This window comes from Coregonus lavaretus, assembly GCF_964263955.1.
Source record: "Coregonus lavaretus genome assembly, chromosome: 13".
NCBI lineage: Eukaryota > Metazoa > Chordata > Actinopteri > Salmoniformes > Salmonidae > Coregonus > Coregonus lavaretus.
The window spans coordinates 53,853,564-53,874,791 of NC_140000.1; the positions used below are offsets into that span (position 1 = coordinate 53,853,564).

The 21,228-nt window shown below is 43.3% G+C and overlaps 1 protein-coding gene across 1 annotated transcript; it reads left to right on the plus strand.

The window, feature by feature from the left end:
* Positions 1-556: 556 nt before the first annotated feature.
* On the plus strand, positions 557-3,061 carry LOC311140115 (GTPase IMAP family member 7-like; the record flags this gene model as incomplete). The annotated part of the gene is made up of 2 exons (XM_084175052.1): positions 557-860; positions 2,331-3,061. The coding sequence occupies 2 exons, from the start codon at positions 557-559 to the stop codon at positions 3,059-3,061; spliced, it is 1,035 nt and encodes a 344-aa protein (XP_084031178.1).
* Between the last annotated feature and the right edge of the window lie 18,167 nt (positions 3,062-21,228).

Consider the following 21,228-nt stretch of genomic DNA (forward strand, 5'->3'; position numbering starts at 1 on the left):
TGTCTGTACAATCTATGGCAATTACTTTTGTAGTTTTTGACATCGGCTATTTTCTCTGAATTTTAATGGACTTTACATTAAAAAATATACTTCCTTAAAACGTCAATAGCTTCCACCCCATATGATCTGCATTAATACAACCAACTGTTATAGATTCAGGGACCTCTTCCCTCCAATCTACGGCATTTACTTTTTGTAATTTTTAATTTGTCTATTTTCTATTAATGTAAATTTACTTTACATAACAAATATTTCCTTAACTTTAATATCTTCCACCCATATGACTTTAATGAATACAACCAACTGCTATTGGTTCAGGGACCTTGTATGTACAATCTACGGAAATTACTATTTTTTGACTTTCACGGTTTTCAATTGATTCAAATTGACTTTAAATTAAAAATACTTCCTTAAAACGTCAATTACTTCCACCCCATATGACTTGTAAGAAAGAAAAAAGCTGTCGCTTCACTGGCCGTTTTAGAGCAGTGTGTCACCATTTGGATATCTAAAGACGGTCATAGGTACTCCTGCCCTTTATCCTTCATTTAATTGAATGAGAGAGCTCCAGAGCCCCGGGGCGGCGGCCGAACCCCACTCCATCCAGCCAGTTCCCTGCCCCACGGAGTTGGGGGGAGAGGCCAGGGAGGGCAGGGGCTGGCACAGAGGGGGAGGGGGGGGGGGACCCGCGTACATCCGCCAGGGGCTGGCACTCCATCCAGTCAACTTCCTGCCCCAGAGAAAGGGCCATGGAGGGCTGGGGCCACCCCAGGGACCCTACTCTGCCCCCCAGAAGGAGAGTGTCACTCACCCAGCCCCAGATCTAGGCCTCAGCCAGCCCTCCACACACCAGAGGCCCAGTAGGCCAAAAAAAGGGGGGACAGAAATGCCAATCTATACAGAAAATGCCTGCTCTACCCCCCTGAAGGACAGTGTCACTCACACACCTACTCACATTGGCCTTCTCCCTGGGGCCTTCTCCCTGGGGCCTACCTGGTGACCTCTCCCCCACCCATGGCACCCCTTTTCTGGGCCTCACTACTGCCCAACCCTCTGGTCCTCTCCGGAGCTCCAGACAGACCCACACTCACCTGGTGACCTCTCCCCCACAGACATACAGACCTCTAGACCTACACTCCCTGGCTGCACTGCCTGCCTACCTGCCCTCTCCCTGGGCTAGAGGAGTACAGCTTACTTCCACCCATGAAGCTCCACTTTTTACTCTCCCCAGTCTAAGTCCAGACCTCCAGGCCTCTAGATCTACTCTCCCTGCCCTGCCTTCCCTCTCCCTGGTCACGAGAGTCCAGCTTACTCCCTGGACCTCCAGGCCTCCACACTTACTCTCTCTAGTCTCCCTACCCAGGTAACACCCCTCTCCCTGGGCATCACCCATCAGCACATCCCGGCCGGGGCTCACCCACCTCAAGAACCTTGCAAACCTTGGCACCTAAGCACCACCTCCCGGCCACTCTGTGCACCCGGTAGACCACTCACACTGAAAAGTTCAGCCTTGCACCTGGTGGCCGCGCTCCGTCTCAGCGTCAGAGACTAAGTCCAAACCTCCAGGGCAGGGGGTCCTGCCCGAGTCCGAGTCCGGCTGCCCCTGCCCAGACTCTGAGCGCTCATTTACTTTGCCTTCAATGTAAAGTCAATTTAAGAAAATACAGTACAATTTTTTTTTACAAATTGCAATGGATTGGAGGGAAGAGGTCCCTGAACCAATATCAGGTTGGTTGTATTCATGTAAGTCCTATGGGGTGGAAGCTATTTAATTTTTTTAAAAGTATTTTTCTTTAAAGTTAATTGAAATAAATATGTTAAAAAAAACTAAACTTATTGCCGTGGATTCAAGAGAAGAGGACTCTGAACAATGTCAAATTGATTTGAGATCTGTATGTCATGTGGTTGAGAAGCTATTAAGATTTGTTATTAACAAGTAGACATTGCAGTTTTAAGACGGTTGCTTAAACCTCTGAGAAGAGGAGAGCAACATTTTAGCTATATTTTGCCTCCAAAAATAAAATGAGACACCGAAATTCAAAAACAAGGGGTGTAACTTGTTTGCTATTGTCAGCGATCGTCGCTATGTATCATTCTTGCACGTTCCGTTGAAGAGGTATTGATGAGCAAAATCCAAATATTTAATGTAAAACTAACTATAAAGTAGCTTTTTTGCAGTTGTTTCTTTAATTTCACACAGAAAACATTGTTGAGTGTATGAATCCAATTTCTTCCAGCACAAGAAGAATGAAGTTTAGCAGGACATTTGTTTTCACTGAATAGGTCACTAAGCATGAATTCTTCACTAAGCATTAATTAAATATTTTCAGGTCCTGACCTGAGAATTGTGATGATTGGAAAAACTGGAGTGGGGAAAAGTGCTGTTGGAAACACCATTTTGGGCAAAAACATATTCAAATCTCATCCCAGCGCTAACTCTGTGACTGTGACTTGTAAAAAGCATCAACTTCAAGAGAGTAAAAGGTGGATACATGTGGTGGATACACCAGGGATTTTAGATACAGACAAAGAAGCTACAGATGTAAAAAACGAGATAGTGAAGTGTATTCAGGTTTCAACCCCTGGTCCTCACGTCTTCCTGCTGGTGATCCAGGTTGGCAGATTCACTAAAGAGGAGCAGAATTCGATCGAGGCCCTGGAGGAAATCTTTGGACCAGAGGCCTCCAATCACATGATTGTACTGTTTACTCGTGAGGATGAACTTGAGGGTCAAACAATACAAGAATATGTACGCACCGGTCATCCAAAGCTTCAAGAAGTGATTCAACGCTGTGGCAACAGATTCCATGTTTTCAACAACAGAGATGGGAAGAGAAGTCAAGTTGTTGAGCTGATCAAGAAGATTGATGACGTGGTGGCAGGAAATGGAGGAAAGCACTACACTGACGAAATGTATCAGGAGGCAGAGAGAAAGATTCAACAGCAAAAGATTACAAGGGAATTGGCAGAGCTCCAAACATACAAATTCACATTCCTTGCTGAATTGCAGCAGAGAGTCATTCGGTTTCAAAAAATACTTGTTTTAGAAGATGACTACTAATGAAGCATAGCTGTGGCTATCTCCTCTCCACGAGGAACACAATCTGTGACTACTACCATTGATGTGAATCATGAAATCTTTACCATATAGCCTTCTGTAGTATAACACAATATAATAGTTGAGTAGGAAATCTCTCTTTCTCTAATCAACATTTTTCTTTATTATTTGAGATTAACATTAGTTAAAATGCTATGTATTAAAAATCAGAATGTTGTGAATACAATATAAAGAGAAAAGTGAAAATGAACTGTGGTATGACATCAATCAGCTGATTGAGCTCTAAGCTTACAGTAACTGTCACGACTTCCTCCGAAGCTGCCTCCCCTCCTTGTTCGGGCAGGTTTCGGCGTTCGTCGTCACCGGCTTACTAGCCAATGCCGCTCCATATCTCATCATTCCATTTGTCTTGTCTTGTCAATCACACACACCTGGTTCCTATCCCCTCATTAGTCTGTGTTTAAGTGTTCCCTCTGCCCCCTTGTCCTTGTGGGTGATTGTTGCATGTGAGTAGAGTGTAGCTCGGTGGAGCTACCTGTACTTTGTATTGCCGGGGTATATTTTCCCCGTGTGCCTGTATTTGTTCCAGTGCGGAATAAACTGTGTATTCTGTGATCTACCCTCCTGCGCATGACTCCTTCAAATCACACTCTCACAGCAACACTTAAATTAAGTCATGGTGATCTGAAATTCGAGCATAATCTAACTAAAATTGTAATAAGATAGAATATGGCATGTTCAACAATAAACTATACTGAACAAAAATAAAAACGAAACATGCAACAATTTCAATGATTTTAATCAGTTACAGTTCATATAAGGAAATCCGTCAATTGAAATAAATAAATTAGGACCTAATCTATGGATTTCACATGACTGGGCAGGGGCACAGCCATGAGTGGGCCTGGGAGGGCATAGGTCCACCCACTTGGGAGCCAGGCCCAGCCAATCAGAATGAGTTTTTCCCCACAAAAGGGCTTTATTACTGACAGAAATACTCCTCAGTTTCATCAGCTGTCCGGGTGGCTGGTCTCAGACGATCCTCCTATCTTGGCAAAGGAGAAATGTTCACTAACAGGGATGTAAACTAATTTGTGCACAAAATTTGAAAGAAATAAGCATTTTGTGGTATGGAAAAACATTTGACTGGTACTGTATTGTTGTTTAAGATGGGCCTACTTGTTTTAAGCTTAACTGATAAAACAGGACATGGTATCGTAAATCAAACTTGACTAAATAAATTATCAGAGAAAAGTCAAAGGATGGGATGGACCAAATCGCAGTTGGTGTACTTTGACTAGGATAAGTATTCACCCCCTTGGACTATTTCACATTTTGTTGTGTTACAACCTGGAAATAATTGGAATTAATTGGCATTTTTATCTATATATATATATAGATAAAAATGCCAATTAATTCCAATTATTTCCAGGTTGTAACACAACAAAATGTTGAGGGAAAAAAGTATTTGATCCCCTGCTGATTTTGTACGTTTGCCCACTGACAAAGACATGATCAGTCTATAATTTTAATGGTAGGTTTATTTGAACAGTGAGAGACAGAATAACAACAAAAAAATCCAGAAAAATGCATGTCAAAAATATTATATATTGATTTGCATTTTAATGAGGGAAATAAGTATTTGACCCCTCTGCAAAACATGACTTAGTACTTGGTGGCAAAACCCTTGTTGGCAATCACAGAGGTCAGACGTTTCTTGTAGTTGGCCACCAGGTTTGCACACATCTCAGGAGGGATTTTGTCCCACTCCTCTTTGCAGATATTCTCCAAGTCATTAAGGTTTCGAGGCTGACGTTTGGCAACTCAAACCTTCAGCTCCCTCCACATATTTTCTATGGGATTAAGGTCTGGAGACTGGCTAGGCCACTCCAGGACCTTAATGTGCTTCTTCTTGAGCCACTCCTTTGTTGCCTTGGCCGTGTGTTTTGGGTCATTGTCATGCTGGAATACCCATCCACGACCCATTTTCAATGCCCTGGCTGAGGGAAGGAGGTTCTCACCCAAGATTTGACGGTACATGGCCCCGTCCATCGTCCCTTTGATGCGGTGAAGTTGTCCTGTCCCCTTAGCAGAAAAACACCCCCAAAGCATAATGTTTCCACCTCCATGTTTGACGGTGGGGATGGTGTTCTTGGGGTCATAGGCAGCATTCCTCCTCCTCCAAACACGGCGAGTTGAGTTGATGCCAAAGAGCTCCATTTTGGTCTCATCTGACCACAACACCTTCACCCAGTTCTCCTCTGAATCATTCAGATGTTCATTGGCAAACTTCAGACGGCCCTGTATATGTGCTTTCTTGAGCAGGGGGACCTTGCGGGCGCTGCAGGATTTCAGTCCTTCACGGCGTAGTGTGTTACCAATTGTTTTCTTGGTGACTATGGTCCCAGCTGCCTTGAGATCATTGACAAGATCCTCCCGTGTAGTTCTGGGCTGATTCCTCACCGTTCTCATGATCCTTGCAACTTCACGAGGTGAGATCTTGCATGGAGCCCCAGGCCGAGGGAGATTGACAGTTCTTTTGTGTTTCTTCCATTTGCGAATAATCGCACCAACTGTTGTCACCTTCTCACCAAGCTGCTTGCCGATGGTCTTGTAGCCCATTCCAGCCTTGTGTAGGTCTACAATCTTGTCCCTGACATCCTTGGAGAGCTCTTTGGTCTTGGCCATGGTGGAGAGTTTGGAATCTGATTGATTGATTGCTTCTGTGGACAGGTGTCTTTTATACAGGTAACAAACTGAGATTAGGAGCACTCCCTTTAAGAGTGTGCTCCTAATCTCAGCTCGTTACCTGTATAAAAGACACCTGGGAGCCAGAAATCTTTCTGATTGAGAGGGGGTCAAATACTTATTTCCCTCATTAAAATGCAAATCAATTTATAACATTTTTGACATCCGTTTTTCTGGATTTTGTTGTTGTTATTCTGTCTCTCACTGTTCAAATAAACGTACCATTAAAATTATAGACTGATCATGTCTTTGTCAGTGGGCAAACGTACAAAATCACCAGGGGATCAAATACTTTTTTCCCTCACTGTATATATATATACACACTACCGATACATTTATTTAGAACACCTACTCATTCAAGGCTTTTTCTTTATTTTTACTATTTTATACATTGCAGAATAATAGTGAAGACATCAAAACTATGAAATAACACATATGGAATGATGTAGTAACTACAAAAGTATTAAACAAATCAAAATATATTTTATATTTGAGATTCTTCAAATAGATATCGATTTTTGTGCTTGGAGTTGTGAAAATTGCACCAAAGTTAAAAAACTGTAACAAGCAGATACTGTAGGCTATATCCATTTGGGCATGGTCAAGTTAATAATCAAGCATGGTGAAATGGATTAATCCAACATCATCACAGCTTGTATTGTGTAAATGCAACTCTTGAATATTTACTTCCACAATGAGGATTTAAAGTAATCATCTGTGAAGAACTATGTGGAAGCCTTGTAGAATACAGCATCTGAGGTCATTCCTCTTTTGTGAAATATATTTTGTGATGTTATATTTTGTGATGTTTCATTGGATCCTGTCTGGTTTCCCCCTCAGGTATTACACTACCCCAGGGGAATTCAATCAAGGTTTTGTAACGAGGTTGAATACTTAATGGACTCCGCGAAAAAAAAAAAAATATATATATATGAAAAAGTGGAAAATATTTATAGCTAGAAACAACACACCAAAAAATAGGGAAATATCTTATAATGATATCAACTTTATTTCTGAACTCCTAATATTGAGCAAATTACACTCACTGGAGTATCTGACATAGGCTTTGAAAAAGCACCTGTGAGTACCAGTTGCAGCAATTGATGGTGGCTGCTGGCAAGGTTTCTTGACAAGGACATTTTTGCGAACACATTTCTTACCTTTGTTTAACCAACTAAACAGCTGCTATTAGCGAACATGGTTTTGGAGTAGGGCTGGCACAATTATTGTTTAAAAACCGTCATAATCGTCTTTATTAATTCATTTTAGGAGAAGGGGGGATCCAACTTCATATTCAAGTAGATATAGTTTACCCAATAGCGGTTTTTCATTTTCACATGAAGTGGGTAAAGTTAGTAATAATTTTACGAGCAGAACGGCACGGTTGGGGGTAGAAGCTTAATTTGATGCATTAATTAAAAGCTCAAAATATTTTTCTACAAAAATGACAATTATTACAATAACTGTGACATTTACATGACAATGAATCATTACCCAAAATTACATAATCATCACAGCCCTAGTTTGGAGTTACATTTCTAGCTAATAGGCTATTTTATAATTTACACTCCTTCCAATTATAATGTGTAACAATTTTGCTAACATATATGATGGGGGTCCCTGGGTCGCCGGTTTGCCTGGGAGGGGTCCCTGGTCAAGAAATGTTTGAAGACCCCTGCGCTACACTTATGCTCAAGATAATAAATGCACAGGAGCAGGGCTAGTAAACCTTCTACTGCAGGAGCAGGGCTAGTAAACCTTCTACTGCAGGAGCAGGGCTAGTACACCTTCTACTGCAGGAGCAGGGCTAGTAAACCTTCTACTGCAGGAGCAGGGCTAGTACACCTTGTACTGCAGGAGCAGGGCTCGTACACCTTCTACTGCAGGACCAGGGCTAGTAAACCTTCTACTGAAGGAGCAGGGCTGGTACACCTTCTACTGCAGGAGCAGGGCTAGTAAACCTTCTACTGCAGGAGAAGGGCTAGTATACCTTCTACTGCAGGAGCAGGGCTAGTAAACCTTCTACTGCAGGAGAAGGGCTAGTAAACCTTCTACTGCAGGAGCAGGGCTAGTACGCCTTCTACAGGGCTAGTAAACCTTCTACTGCAGGAGCAGGGCTAGTAAACCTTCTACTGCAGGAGAAGGGCTAGTATACCTTCTACTGCAGGAGCAGGGCTTGTACAACCGAGGACAGACGATTTTTACGCGCTACACGCTTCAGCACTCGGCGGTCCCATTCTATGAGGTTGTGTGGCCTACCACTTTGCGGCTGAGCCGTTATTTCTCCTAGACGTTTCCACTTCACAATAACAGCACTTACAGTTGACCGGGGCAGCTCTAGCAGGGCAGAAATTTGACAAACTGACTTATTGGAAAGGTGACATCCTGTGACAGTGCCACGTGGAAAGTCACTGAACTCTTCAGTAAGGCCATTCAACTGCCAATATTTGTCTAAATAAATGTTAGGTACTGGTTCATAAGAGGAGAAATTACTTAATTTAAATTGTACTGAATGATTGTCAAAAACTTAATCACCCCTTAGTCTGTTCAATTACCAGGTTTTATTTCTACCAAAGATAATACATGTATTGGAAACTTTTTGGAGAAAGCAGGACTAAGTTAACACCAACCTAATACGTACCTCAGCTTTTAGGAAGCGGGACATTTTGGAAATAATTGAGATCAGCTTTGCAGGTGATCTTATTGATGGTTTAACGAGAGATCCCTTGGAGATAAAATATGGGCAACAGTGGTTGTAGTTGGCCCTGTATGACTCTGACAGTGATTCAGAGGTCATCGCAACTAATGAGTAGTAACAACTAAGGATATGCCTGCTCTATTTAGCATTATCTGATAGCTATCAGAGTACCCTAAACCAAACACACACACAGTCCCCAATTGAGCCTCAGGCTTTGAGATCTGAAAGCAGACACTTTTTTACTTGTTTTTTTTGGGTTTTTTTATTTTACCCCCTTTTTCTCCCCAATTTCGTGGTATCCAATTGGTAGTTACAGTCTTGTCCCAACGTTACAACTCCCGTACGGACACGGGAGAGGCGAAGGTCGAGAGTCGTACGTCCTCCGAAACACAACCTAACCTAGCCGCACTGCTTCTTGACACAGTGCCCGCTCAACCCGGAAGCCAGCCGCACCAATGTGCCGGAGGAAACACCGTACACCTGGCGACCGAGTCAGCGTGCACTGCGCCCGGCCCGCCGCAGGAGTCGCTAGTGCGTGATGGGACAAGGACGTCCCTGCCGGCCAAACCCTCCCCTACCCTGGACGGCGCTGGGTCAATTGTGCGCCGCCCCATGGGTCTCCCGGTCTCGGCCTGGAATCGAACCAGGATCTCTAGTGGCGACACTTTTTTACTGTTGCTAGAACATTTAGTACTGAAAATAGAGGCCATAAAAGAAAGAGGACATATTATTTATTCTCCCTTATTCCTTTCTTTGACATGCTGTGTATATTCATTTACTCTTCCACTTTAATCACAGATTAAACCAAAAGACCAAGGAGCTTTTCCAGCGGCTCATGAAGAAGGGCACTGATTGGTTGATGGGTAAAGAAGCTCTATCCATTTGGGCATGGTCAAGACTGACAAAATGGATTAATCCAACATCATCACATCTTTTATTTTATCAAGGCTTCTTGAAATGTTACTCTCATAGTGAGGGATATAGCAATCATCTGAGGAGAACTGTTGTAGCCATAGAGAATGATAGATGCCTCTAGTGGCCAAAAGGCTGTTTTAGCATGGGCATCGCCATTGAGGGCTTCCACCATGCTTCCGCCATTTTAAGGTAGTCAAAGTAGTCAAGTGGGTGGGGATTGCTATGGGTTGTAGCCACAATGGCACTGCCCCTGCTGTCACAGACGCTATAATGGCACAGATATAAAGATTAATCCTCTATCTATTGATCCAAGATGATCCAAGATGGCATAGCAGTGCGGTCGCGGTTTTATTCATTGTCCTTGTGTAAATATCCCGTTTCTTGTTTTTTTGTCTATTTGGTATATATTTCTCAATTTTTACTTTTCATTCTTTAACTAAATATACTTTCCTGCAACCCGCCTCACCCAACGTGGAAAGGATTCTATTATTTCTTTATAACTTTCATCAAGAACCTTAAGCTGAAACTAGTGTAGCTGCAACTGAATGGCTACTTGCTATTAGTCACCGTTAGCGTCTTCACCATTGTCCGTGGCCTACACTATCCACCAGCCAGCTCTAGCTCTAGCCTGGACAATTCGTCGGCCAGTCTGCACAGCGTGCTATCGACCCAGAGCTTATTGGACTTTCTGCCGGAATCACTGGACCCTAGCGCCGGATCATCGCAACCAGCTAGCTAGCTGCAACCTGTTGTTGGCTAATTACCATTGCCCTATAGCAAGCACCAGTTAGCCTTGAGCTAGCCTCAGGCCCATCTCCCGGCTATCTACCTCTCTGTCAACCGGACGGGACCTCCTAGTGTTGACACTGAGCCCCGCCGATCCAACACGACTGGTTTGCCGACGAAATCATCTGATGTGGTTTTAACAGGCTTCCCGTTGCGACGACCACGAAGATCCATCTGCCAGCCCCGGCCCGCTAGCACACGCAAACTACAACTGTGCTCCCTGCTAGCTGTGCTGAAGCACCAATTTGAACTGCTCTCGGACTCACATATTGCTGTTCACTGGACCTTATGATCACTCAGCTGCACAGCTGATGCCTGCTCGACTGTTCCTTTACACGGTACCCTGTCCTGTTTATTCTGTTTAGCCTCAGCCCAAACGTTATTGCTATTACCAGTTGTTGTCTTAGCTCTCTCTAATAACACCTGTGATTGCTTTATGCCTCTCTCCCATTTCAATTATGCCTTGCCTATTGCTGTTTGGGTTAGTTCTTATTATACAATTTCACTGTAGAACCCCTAGTCCCTCTCAACTGCCTCAAATAGTTCCTTTGTTCCGCCCCCCATACACGCCGAGACCGGCTCAATCGGTGCCTCCAGTGATGCTCTCTCTTTCATTGTTACCAAACTTTTAGGGTTACCTGAACTGTACTCATATCCTTCCATATCCTTTTCTGTACATAATGCCCTGAATCTTTTCTACAACGCCCGGAGAACTGCCCCCTTTATTCTATGTACCAAACGCACTAGAAGACCAGTTCTTAAAGCCTTTAGTCGTATCCTTATTCTAGTCCTCCTCTGTTCCTCTGGTGATGTAGAGGCTAACCCAGGCCCTGCAGCCCCCAGTATCACTCCTACTCCCCAGGAGCTATCATTTGTTGACTTCTGTAACCGTAAAAGTCTTGGTTTTCTGCACGTAAATATCAGAAGCCTCCTTCCTAAGTTTGAGTTTTTCACTGCGTTAGCACACTCCGCCAACCCTGATGTTCTAGCAGTGTCTGAATCCTGGCTTAGGAAGGCCACCAAAAATTGTGAAATTTTGAGCTTCTACTTCTAAAAATCCACCTTTCCAGAAATAAATCTCTCACTGTTGCCGCTTGCTACAGACCCCCCTCAGCCCCCAGCTGTGCCCTGGACACCATATGTGAATTGATTGCCCCCCATCTATCCTCGGAGTTCGTACTGCTTGGTGACCTAAATTGGGATATGCTTAACACCCCGGCCATCCTACAATCTAAACTAGATGCCCTCAATCTCACACAAATTATCAACGAACCTACCAGGTACAACCCTAAATCCGTAAAAACATGGGTACCCTCATAGATATCATCCTGACTAACTTACCCTCTAAATACACCTCCGCTGTCTTCAACCAGGATCTCAGCGATCACTGCCTTATTGCCTGCGTCCGTAACGGGTCCGCGGTCAAACGACCACCCCTCATCACTGTCAAACGCTCCCTAAAACACTTCAGCGAGCAGGCCTTCCTAATTGACCTGGCCCAGGTATCCTGGATGGATATAGATCTCATTCCGTCAGTAGAGGATGCCTGGTTGTTCTTTAAAAGTAATTTCCTCTCAATCTTAAATAAACATGCCCCATTCAAAAAATACAGAACTAAGAACAGATATAGCCCCTGGTTCTCCTCAGACTTGACTGCCCTTGACCAGCACAAAAACATCCTGTGGCGTACTGCATTAGCATCAAATAGCCCCCGCGATATGCAACTTTTCAGGGAAGTTAGGAACCAATATACACAAGCAGTTAGGAAAGCATAGGCTAACTTTTTCAAACAGAAATGTGCATCCTGTAGCACTAACTCCAACAAGTTTTGGGACACTGTAAAGTCCATGGAAAATAAGAGCACTTCCTCCCAGCTGCCCACTGCACTGAGGCTAGGAAACACTATCACCACCGATAAATCTACAATAATCGAGAATTTCAACAAGCATTTTGCTACGGCTGGCCATGCTTTCCACCTGGCTACCACTACCCCGGCCACCAGCTCTGCACCCTCCGCTGCAACTTGCCCATGCCCCCCCCGCTTCTCCTTCACACAAATCCAGACAGCTGATGTTCTGAAAGAGCTGCAAAATCTGGACCCCTACAAATCATCTGGGCTAGACAATCTGGACCCTTTCGTTCTAAAACTAGCCGCCGAAATTGTCGCAACCCCTATTACTAGCCTGTTCAACCTCTCTTTCGTAACGTCTGAGATCCCCAGAGATTGGAAAGCTGCCGCGGTCATCCCCCTCTTCAAAGGGGGTGACACTCTAGATCCAAACTGTTACAGACCCATATCCATCCTGCCCTGCCCTTCAAAAGTTTTTGAAAGCCAAGTTAACAAACAGATCACCGACCATTTCGAATCCCACCGTACCTTCTCCGCTATGCAATCCGGTTTCCGAGCTGGTCATGGGTGCACTTCAGCCACGCTCATGGTCCTAAACGATATTATAACCGTGATCGATAATAGACAGTACTGTGCAGCCGTTTTCATTGACCTGGCCAAGGCTTTCGACTCTGTCAACCACCGCATTCTTATTGGCAGACTAAATAGCCTTGGTTTCTCAAATGACTGCCTCGCCTGGTTCACCAACTACTTCTCAGATAGAGTTCAATGTGTCAAATCGGAGGGCCTGTTGTCTGGACCTATGGCAGTCTCTATGGGGGTGCCACAGGGTTCAATTCTTGGGCCGACTCTTTTCTCTGTGTATATCAATGACGTCGCTCTTGCTGCTGGTGACTCTCAGATCCACCTCTACGCAGACGACACCATTTTGTATACATCTGGCCCTTCATTGGACACTGTGTTAACAAACCTCCAAACGAGCTTCAATGCCATACAACACTCCTTCAGTAGCCTCCAACTGCTCTTAAACACTAGTAAAACTAAATGCATGCTCTTCAACCGAACGCTGCTTGCACCCACCCGACTAGAATCACTACTCTCGACGGGTCTGACCTAGAGTATGTGGACAACTACAAATATCTAGGTGTCTGGTTAGACTGTAAACTCTCCTTCCAGACTCACATTGAGAATCTCCAATCCAAAGTTAAATCTAGAATCGGTTTCCTATTTCGCAACAAAGCCTCCTTCACTCATGCTGCCAAACATGCCCTCGTAAAACTGACTATCCTACCAATCCTTGACTTCGGCGATGTCATTTACAAAATAGCCTCCAACACTCTACTCAGCAAATTGGATGTAGTCTATCACAGTGCCATCCGTTTTGTCTCCAAAGCCCCATATACTACCCACCACTGTGACCTGTACGCTCTTGTTGGCTGGTCCTCACTACATATTCATCGCCAAACCCACTGGCTTCAGGTCATCTATAAATCACTGCTATGCAAAAATCTCTGAAGCTGGAGACACTTATCTCACTCACTAACTTTAAGCATCAGTTGTCAGAGCACCTTACCGATCACTGCACCTGTACACAGCCCATCTGAAATTAGCCCACCCAACTACCTCATCCCTATATTGTTATTTCTTTTGCTCATTTGTACCCCAGTATCTCTATTTGCACATCATCTCTTGCACATCTATCATTCCAGTGTTAATACTAATTGTAATTATTTTGCACTATAGCCTATTTATTGCCTTACCTCCATAACTTGCTACATTTGCACACACTGTATATATATTTATTTCTGTTGTATTTTTGACTTTGTTTTGTTTTACCCCATATGTAATTCTGTGTTGTTGTTTTTATCGCACTGCTTTGCTTTATCTTGAATTAAAAAAGTTATTTTAACAATGCTGGTTATGCATCTTGTTGACATTCATCCAAGGACATCTTGACTTGCATGAGACATTACATACATACATTCACTGCAGAAACATTATCTCATGAATTGATGTGACTCATAGTTAGAGAAAAGGATTCCTGTAAACAAGCCCTGCTACAAGTAGGAACAAGTTATGGACAAACCAGAAATATCTGTTTGACAGTAAGCCTGTCCTGAATGGTGAATGTGTGAACTATCTTGTCATCTTTTAGGCTAACCACATTGGAACATTCTTTAAGGACATCAACTGGCAGAACAGATTTAGGCAAAGTATAGTGCCATTGTTTTCAGGAAGGTGTACCCATGTTAAACGGAAACAGTTAATCTGAGAAAAATGACTTCAAAGAGATTTGTCACCAAAGGTTAAAGGCCAAGTGGTAAAACATATAGGCTACAACATAGTCCTCAGATGGTTGTTATATGACTCATTGTGGGAGGAACAATTCAAGCGTTCCATTGATAAAATACAAGCTGTGATGATGTTGGATTAGTATATTTTCTCATGCTCGATTATTAAATTGACCATGTGGATATAGCCTTCAGTGTCTGCTTCTTTACCCATCAACCAATCAGTGCCCTTCTTTATGAGCTGTTGGAAAAGCTGCTTGGTGTTGTCTGAGGTTCAAGGGAGACTAGGCCTATGAGTTGTTGGTTTAGGCTGAGTGGGCTCAAGGGAGACTAGGCCTATGAGTTGTTGGTTTAGGCTGAGTGGGCTCAAGGGAGACTAGGCCTATGAGTTGTTGGTTTAGGCTGAGTGGGCTCAAGGGAGACTAGGCCTATGAGTTGTTGGTTTAGGCTGAGTGGGCTCAAGGGAGACTAGGCCTATGAGTTGTTGGTTTAGGCTGAGTGGGCTCAAGGGAGACTAGGCCTATGAGTTGTTGGTTTAGGCTGAGTGGGCTCAAGGGCGACTAGGCCTATGAGTTGTTGGTTTAGGCTGAGTGGGCTCAAGGGCGACTAGGCCTATGAGTTGTTGGTTTAGGCTGAGTGGGCTCAAGGGAGACTAGGCCTATGAGTTGTTGGTTTAGGCTGAGTGGGCTCAAGGGAGACTAGGCCTATGAGTTGTTGGTTTAGGCTGAGTGGGCTCAAGGGAGACTAGGCCTATGAGTTGTTGGTTTAGGCTGAGTGAGCTCAAGGGAGACTAGGCCTATGAGTTGTTGGTTTAGGCTGAGTGGGCTCAAGGGAGACTAGGCCTATGAGTTGTTGGTTTAGGCTGAGTGGGCTCAAGGGAGACTAGGCCTATGAGTTGTTGGTTTAGGCTGAGTGGGCTCAAGGGGAACTAGGCCTATGAGTTGTTTGTTTAGGCTGAGTACTTTCCACTGTAGCTCTCTGCTTCTAAACGTAGAGTAGTCTAGACATACAGTTGAAGTCGGAAGTTTATATACACCTTAGCCAAATACATTTAAACTCAGTTTTTCACAATTCCTGACATTTAATCCTAGTAAAAATTCCCTGTCTTAGGTCAGTTAGGATCACCACTTTATGTTAAGAATGTGAAATGTCAGAATAATAGTAGAATGATTTATTTCAGCTTTTATTTCTTTCATCACATTCCCAGTGGGTCATAAGTTGGGTGAATTTTAGCCCATTCCTCCTGACAGAGCTGGTGTAACTGAGTCAGGTTTGTAGACCTCCTTGCTGCACATGCTTTTTCAGTTCTGCCCACAAATGTTCTATAGGATTGAGGTTAGGGCTTTGTGATGGCCACTCCAATATCTTGACTTTGTTGTCCTTAAGCCATTTTGCCACAACTTTGGAAGTATGCTTGGGGTCATTGTCCATTTGGAAGACCCATTTGCGACCAAGCTTTAACTTCCTGACTGATGTCTTGAGATGTTGCTTCAAAATATCCACATAATTTTCCTTCCTCATGATGCCATCTATTTTGTGATGTGCACCAGTCCCTCCTGCAGCAAAGCACCCCCACAGCATGATGCTGCCACCCCCGTGCTTTACGGTTGGGATGGTGTTCTTCGGCTTGCAAGCAACCCCCTTTTTCCTCCAAACATAACGATGGTCATTATGGCCAAACAGTTCTATTTTTGTTTCATCAGACCAGAGGACATTTCTCCAAAAAGTACGATATTTGTCCCCATGTGCAGTTGCAAACCGTAGTCTGGCTTTTTTATGGCGGTTTTGGAGCAGTGGCTTCTTCCTTGCTGAGCGGCCTTTCAGGTTATGTCAATACAGGACTCGTTTTACTGTGGATATAGATACTTTTGTACCTGTTTCCTCCAGCATCTTCACAAGATCCTTTGCTGTTGTTCTGGGATTGATTTGCACTTTTCGCACCAAAGTACGTTCATCTCTAGGAGACAGAACGCGTCTCCTTCCTGAGCGGTATGACGGCTGCGTGGTCCCATGGTGTTTATACTTGCATACTATTGTTTGTACAGATGAACGTGGTGCCTTCAGGCATTTGGAAATTGCTCCCAAGAATGAACCAGACTTGTGGAAGTCTACACATTTTTTTCTGAGGTCTTGGCTGATTTCTTTTGATTTTCCCATGATGTCAAGCAAAGAGGCACTGAGCTTGAAAGTAGGCCTTGAAATACATCCACAGGTACACCCCCAATTGACTCAAATTATGTCAATTAGCCTATCAGAAGCATCTAAAGCTATGACATCATTTTCTGGAATTTTCCAAGCTGTTTAAAGGCACAGTCAACTTAGTGTTTGTAAACTTCTGACCCACTGGAATTGTGATACAGTGAATTATAAGTGAAATAATCTGTCTGTAAACAATTGTTGGAAAAATTACTTGTGTCATGCACAAAGTAGATGTCCTAACCGACTTGCCAAAACTATAGTTTGTTAACAAGAAATGTGTGGAGTGGTTGAAAAACGAGTTTTAATGACTCCAACCTAAGTGTATGTAAACTTCCGACTTCAACTGTAGTTGTTGTTATTGAGGTGACCTCTGAATCACTGTCTGACATTCTTTAGGCTTTCATGACTCTTATTTTGTTCACCTTGTAGTCACCCTGTCGATCTTGAAGTGACTATTGGTTGCACTGTGTTTGTGTGAACATTGAGCATTTGCTTCACATGACTGTACAGGCACAGCAGACGATCGGATAGGCTCTTAAATATTTTGATGTGCAACAATTCTATCTGGGAAAAAACCTCAAATGTGCTGTTTGTGAGCGATGTGGTTAATCTACCGTACCTTATTGTTGTTTCTTGTTCAGAGCACACTGGTGAGTAAACCGATACATTGTATCAAATTCACTTCACAGTGAGAACCACCAGTTCTTCAAGTTTAGCACTGTATCCTGTATCCACACATGTTTCTGGTGTTCCTAAATTCTGTCTGATACTGGAGATTTAGGTTTCACAGCTAGGGAGCACCAGTTCTAACTTTTGGAATCACATTAACAATTATTTCATAAATGAACTGTTTTTTCTGAATGTTTCTATAAAAATAAAGTGAAGCCTACATAACATGTTGTTGGAGTGCTATTTCTTGTTTCCACGTTAGCCTAACTGGTTTCCATTTTCCATCATCCCTATGACCATCATGATTCAAATAGGCTACATTGATTTAAATATATTTCATTCAATTAATCATAATATTTCGAAATAAAACATGCCGATGTTTCTTTGCGGCCATTCTTGCCGCAAGATTGCAATACTTAACTATTTACCTATTCTGTACTAAACTGTGGACATATATTATGCACAGGTTTATTCTTAGAGACGTAAAACTACATTTACATTTACATCATTTAGCAGACGCTCTTATCCAGAGCGACTTACAGTTAGTGAGTGCATACATTTTTCATACTGGCCCCCCGTGGGAATCGAACCCACAACCCTGGCGTTGCAAGCGCCATGCTCTACCAACTGAGCTACAGGAGGGCCTACACTATATATACAAAAGTATGTGGACACCCCTTCAAATAAGTGGATTTGGCTATTTCAGCCACACCTGTTGCTGACAGGTGTATAAAATCGAGCAAACCGCCATGCAATCTCCATAGACAAACATTGGCACTAGAATGGCCTTACTGAAGAGCTCAGTGACTTTCAAAGTGGCACCATCATAGGATGCCACCTTTCCAACAAGTCAGTTCGTCAAGTTTCTGCCCTGCTAGAGCTGCCCCGGTCAACTGTAAGTGCTGTTATTGTGAAGTGGAAATGTCTAGGAGCAACGATGGTGCAGCCGTGAAGTGGTAGGCCACACAAAAGCACGTAGCGCGTAAAAATCGTCTGTCCTCGCTTGCAACACTCACTACCAAGTTCCAAACTGCCTCTGGAAGCAATGTCAGCACAAGAACTGTTCGTCAGGAGCTTCATGAAATGGGTTTCCATGGCCGAGCAGCCGCAAATAAATCTAAGATCACCATGTGCAATGCCAAGCGTTGGCTGGAGTGGTGTAAAGCTCGCCGCCATTTGACTCTGGAGCAGTGGAAATGCGTTCTCTGGAGTGATGAATCACGCTTCACCATCTGGCAGCCTGACGGATTAATCTGGGTTTGACGGATGCCAGGAGAACGCTACCTGCCCCAATGCATAATGCCAACTGTAAAGTTTGGTGGAGTAGGAATAATGGTCTGGGACTGTTTTTCATGGTTCGGGCTAGGCCCCTTAGTTCCAGTGAAGAGAAATCTTAATGCCACAGCATACAATGACATTCTAGATGATTCTGTGCTTCCAACTTTGTGGCAACAGTTTGGGGAATGCCCTTTCCTGTTTCAGCATGACAATGCCCCCATGCACAAAGCAAGATCCATACAGAAATGGTTTGTCGAGATCGGTGTGGATGAACTTGACTGGCCTGCACAGAGCCCTGACCTTAACCCCATCGAACACCTTTGGGATTAATTGGAACGCCGACTGCGAGCCAGGTCTAATCGCCTAACATCAGGAAGCAAGTCTCCGCAGCAATGTTCCAACATCTAGTGGAAAGCCTTCCCAGGAGAGTGGAGGCTGTTTTAGCAGCAAAGGGGGGGAACTACTCCATATTAATGCCCATGATTTTGGAATGAGATGTTCGACGATCAGGTGTCCACATACTTTTGGTCATGTAGTGTACACAAGAAAACCGTTATCGTCTTCACTCATGGAGAGGACCTGAAACATATGAGCATAGAAACATTTCTTGAACAGGCAGACCCTCCTCTTAAAGAGATAGTGAGGCTCTGTTGGGGCGGGTACCATGTGTTCAGAAACACTAGAACAGACCGTCCTCAGGTTGTGGAGCTGATGGAGAAGATGCTACAGGAGTTACAGGAGTGGAAAAGAAAACACTCCAATCCAGCTTGTAGAATTTGCTAACTTTGATTATAATAACCAAGATGAATGTCACCAATGATTGTTTTAGGTCACTTTTGGGTGTCCTTGTTGTGAGTCATAAAAGCTCACAACAAGAATAATTCCAAAGTTGTGTAACTTGGCAATAGATGTATACTGTCCTGTGTATTATACTATTATATTGCTAGTCTTTCCATTTATTGAAGTCACTGTGCTTTTATAATGTTTTATAAAGCTACTGACAGACATCCAGATTTATGAAGACTTATTTGACTTTAAAATGCTTATACTTTGTGGCTTATTGGCTAAATTATCAGGCCAGATTCACTACATAGAACAACAGATAGTCCCCCAAAAAACATCTAAAGGAAATTTGTTCTGAAGTGTCTGTCCTGTATCTGAGAGATATAAGAAGTCTATAGCCCTGTTATTGAGCTGCCTCATAAAGCACTCTACAAAACCATTACACCTTTCCCAAACAAAGTCATCTGAGAGTTTGAGCTACTGGCTACATTGAACCAGTGCTGGAAGTGGACTGGAATAGATGCTGGTAGTCATTGTGGGTGATGGTACTCATCATATAAGAGCCAATAGATACTTAATGCAAACTACCTGTTGCATTAAAAAGTATTGGCACGTGTGATGGAAACAGCAAATGTTGTTAAACGTTCCTAAATACTGCCAACATAAAAGGTTTGACAAGGTGGGATAGAGTAGTAGGTCTATCCTTAGTTGTTGTTGTCCAGTATTTGCTTTGACCTCTGAATCACTGTCTGACATGCTGAGGCTTTCATGACTCTTATTCTGTAACCCTTATAGTCACCCCCCCTCTATCTTTTGATGGCAAATGTTTAGGAATCAATGGCTGTTTATTGAAAAAAAGTCAAGGGGTCTGAATCCTTTCCAATTGCACTGTATACTCATGGATTCTTAAAGAATATAACTCATAAATAAATACCTCGTGAGCTTAGTTCAACTGTCACAACTCATCCGAACCCAAAATATAAGCTTGTTTTACTCCAATGTTTGTTAGCAATGTAATCGGAATCAAACACTGTAAAGCCCCCCAAGTCCTTGCATCCTTAGCTTGGTCTATGAATTTGAGAATGGTTACATTTCTCTAGCCACATCCCTCAGCTCTTTACCAAAACAGTGGTGGGGTATCCACTTGTTTATTGTTTCAACTGTAGATTGCCCCTTTAAGGAAACTCCAAGACATTATACAATCAAGGGAAGTTGTCTTTCATTAGCATGAGCACGAGGTCCCTCCAGAGTTGTGGACTAAAGGCACGTGACTTGGACTCCAGTCTGACTCCAGTTACAAATTTGATGACTTGAGACTGGACTTGATAGAAAATAAAATAACGCAACGACTACTCCTTCACAAACTGTCTTTAGACTAGTACAGAGTCCGTGTCCGAAATCTGTCTCGCCTACTACTTACTGAAACTGCATAGGCTACTGTGTACTAATTGTAATACATACTATTTACAACATACTGTTAAGTAAGAATGTGCTAAGACCAGTGGTGGGACCAAGCTGTATCAGCATTTCAGGGTCCTAGCACAAGGCCAGAGCCCTACAATGTTCTTTTTAGTCTTTAAAATCTTGAATGTTCAGAGAGACATGAGGAAACAATGGTTTAATAACAAGAGAGAGGTAGATTCCCACAGCAGGTTCTGCTAGGCTGCATTCCACGTGGTTGAAACCAGAGTTGTAGTTGGTAAGCCAGAGGGGGTTTGTGGAGCTTATGATGAGGATGCTTAAAGCCACCCTCCTTCATTTGTGAATACCTTCAAAGACTGGGCCACCAACAAAAATGTTAACAATGAAACAAATGCATCCCATTACATTTTCGCATGCAAATAACACTTCATTTACGTGATACAGCTGTAGTTCTTAAGTAATGACTCAGTGGCAGAATGAGAGTTAATGATCGATTCATTGCTCTTACATAAACTTCCGCCATAACTTACAT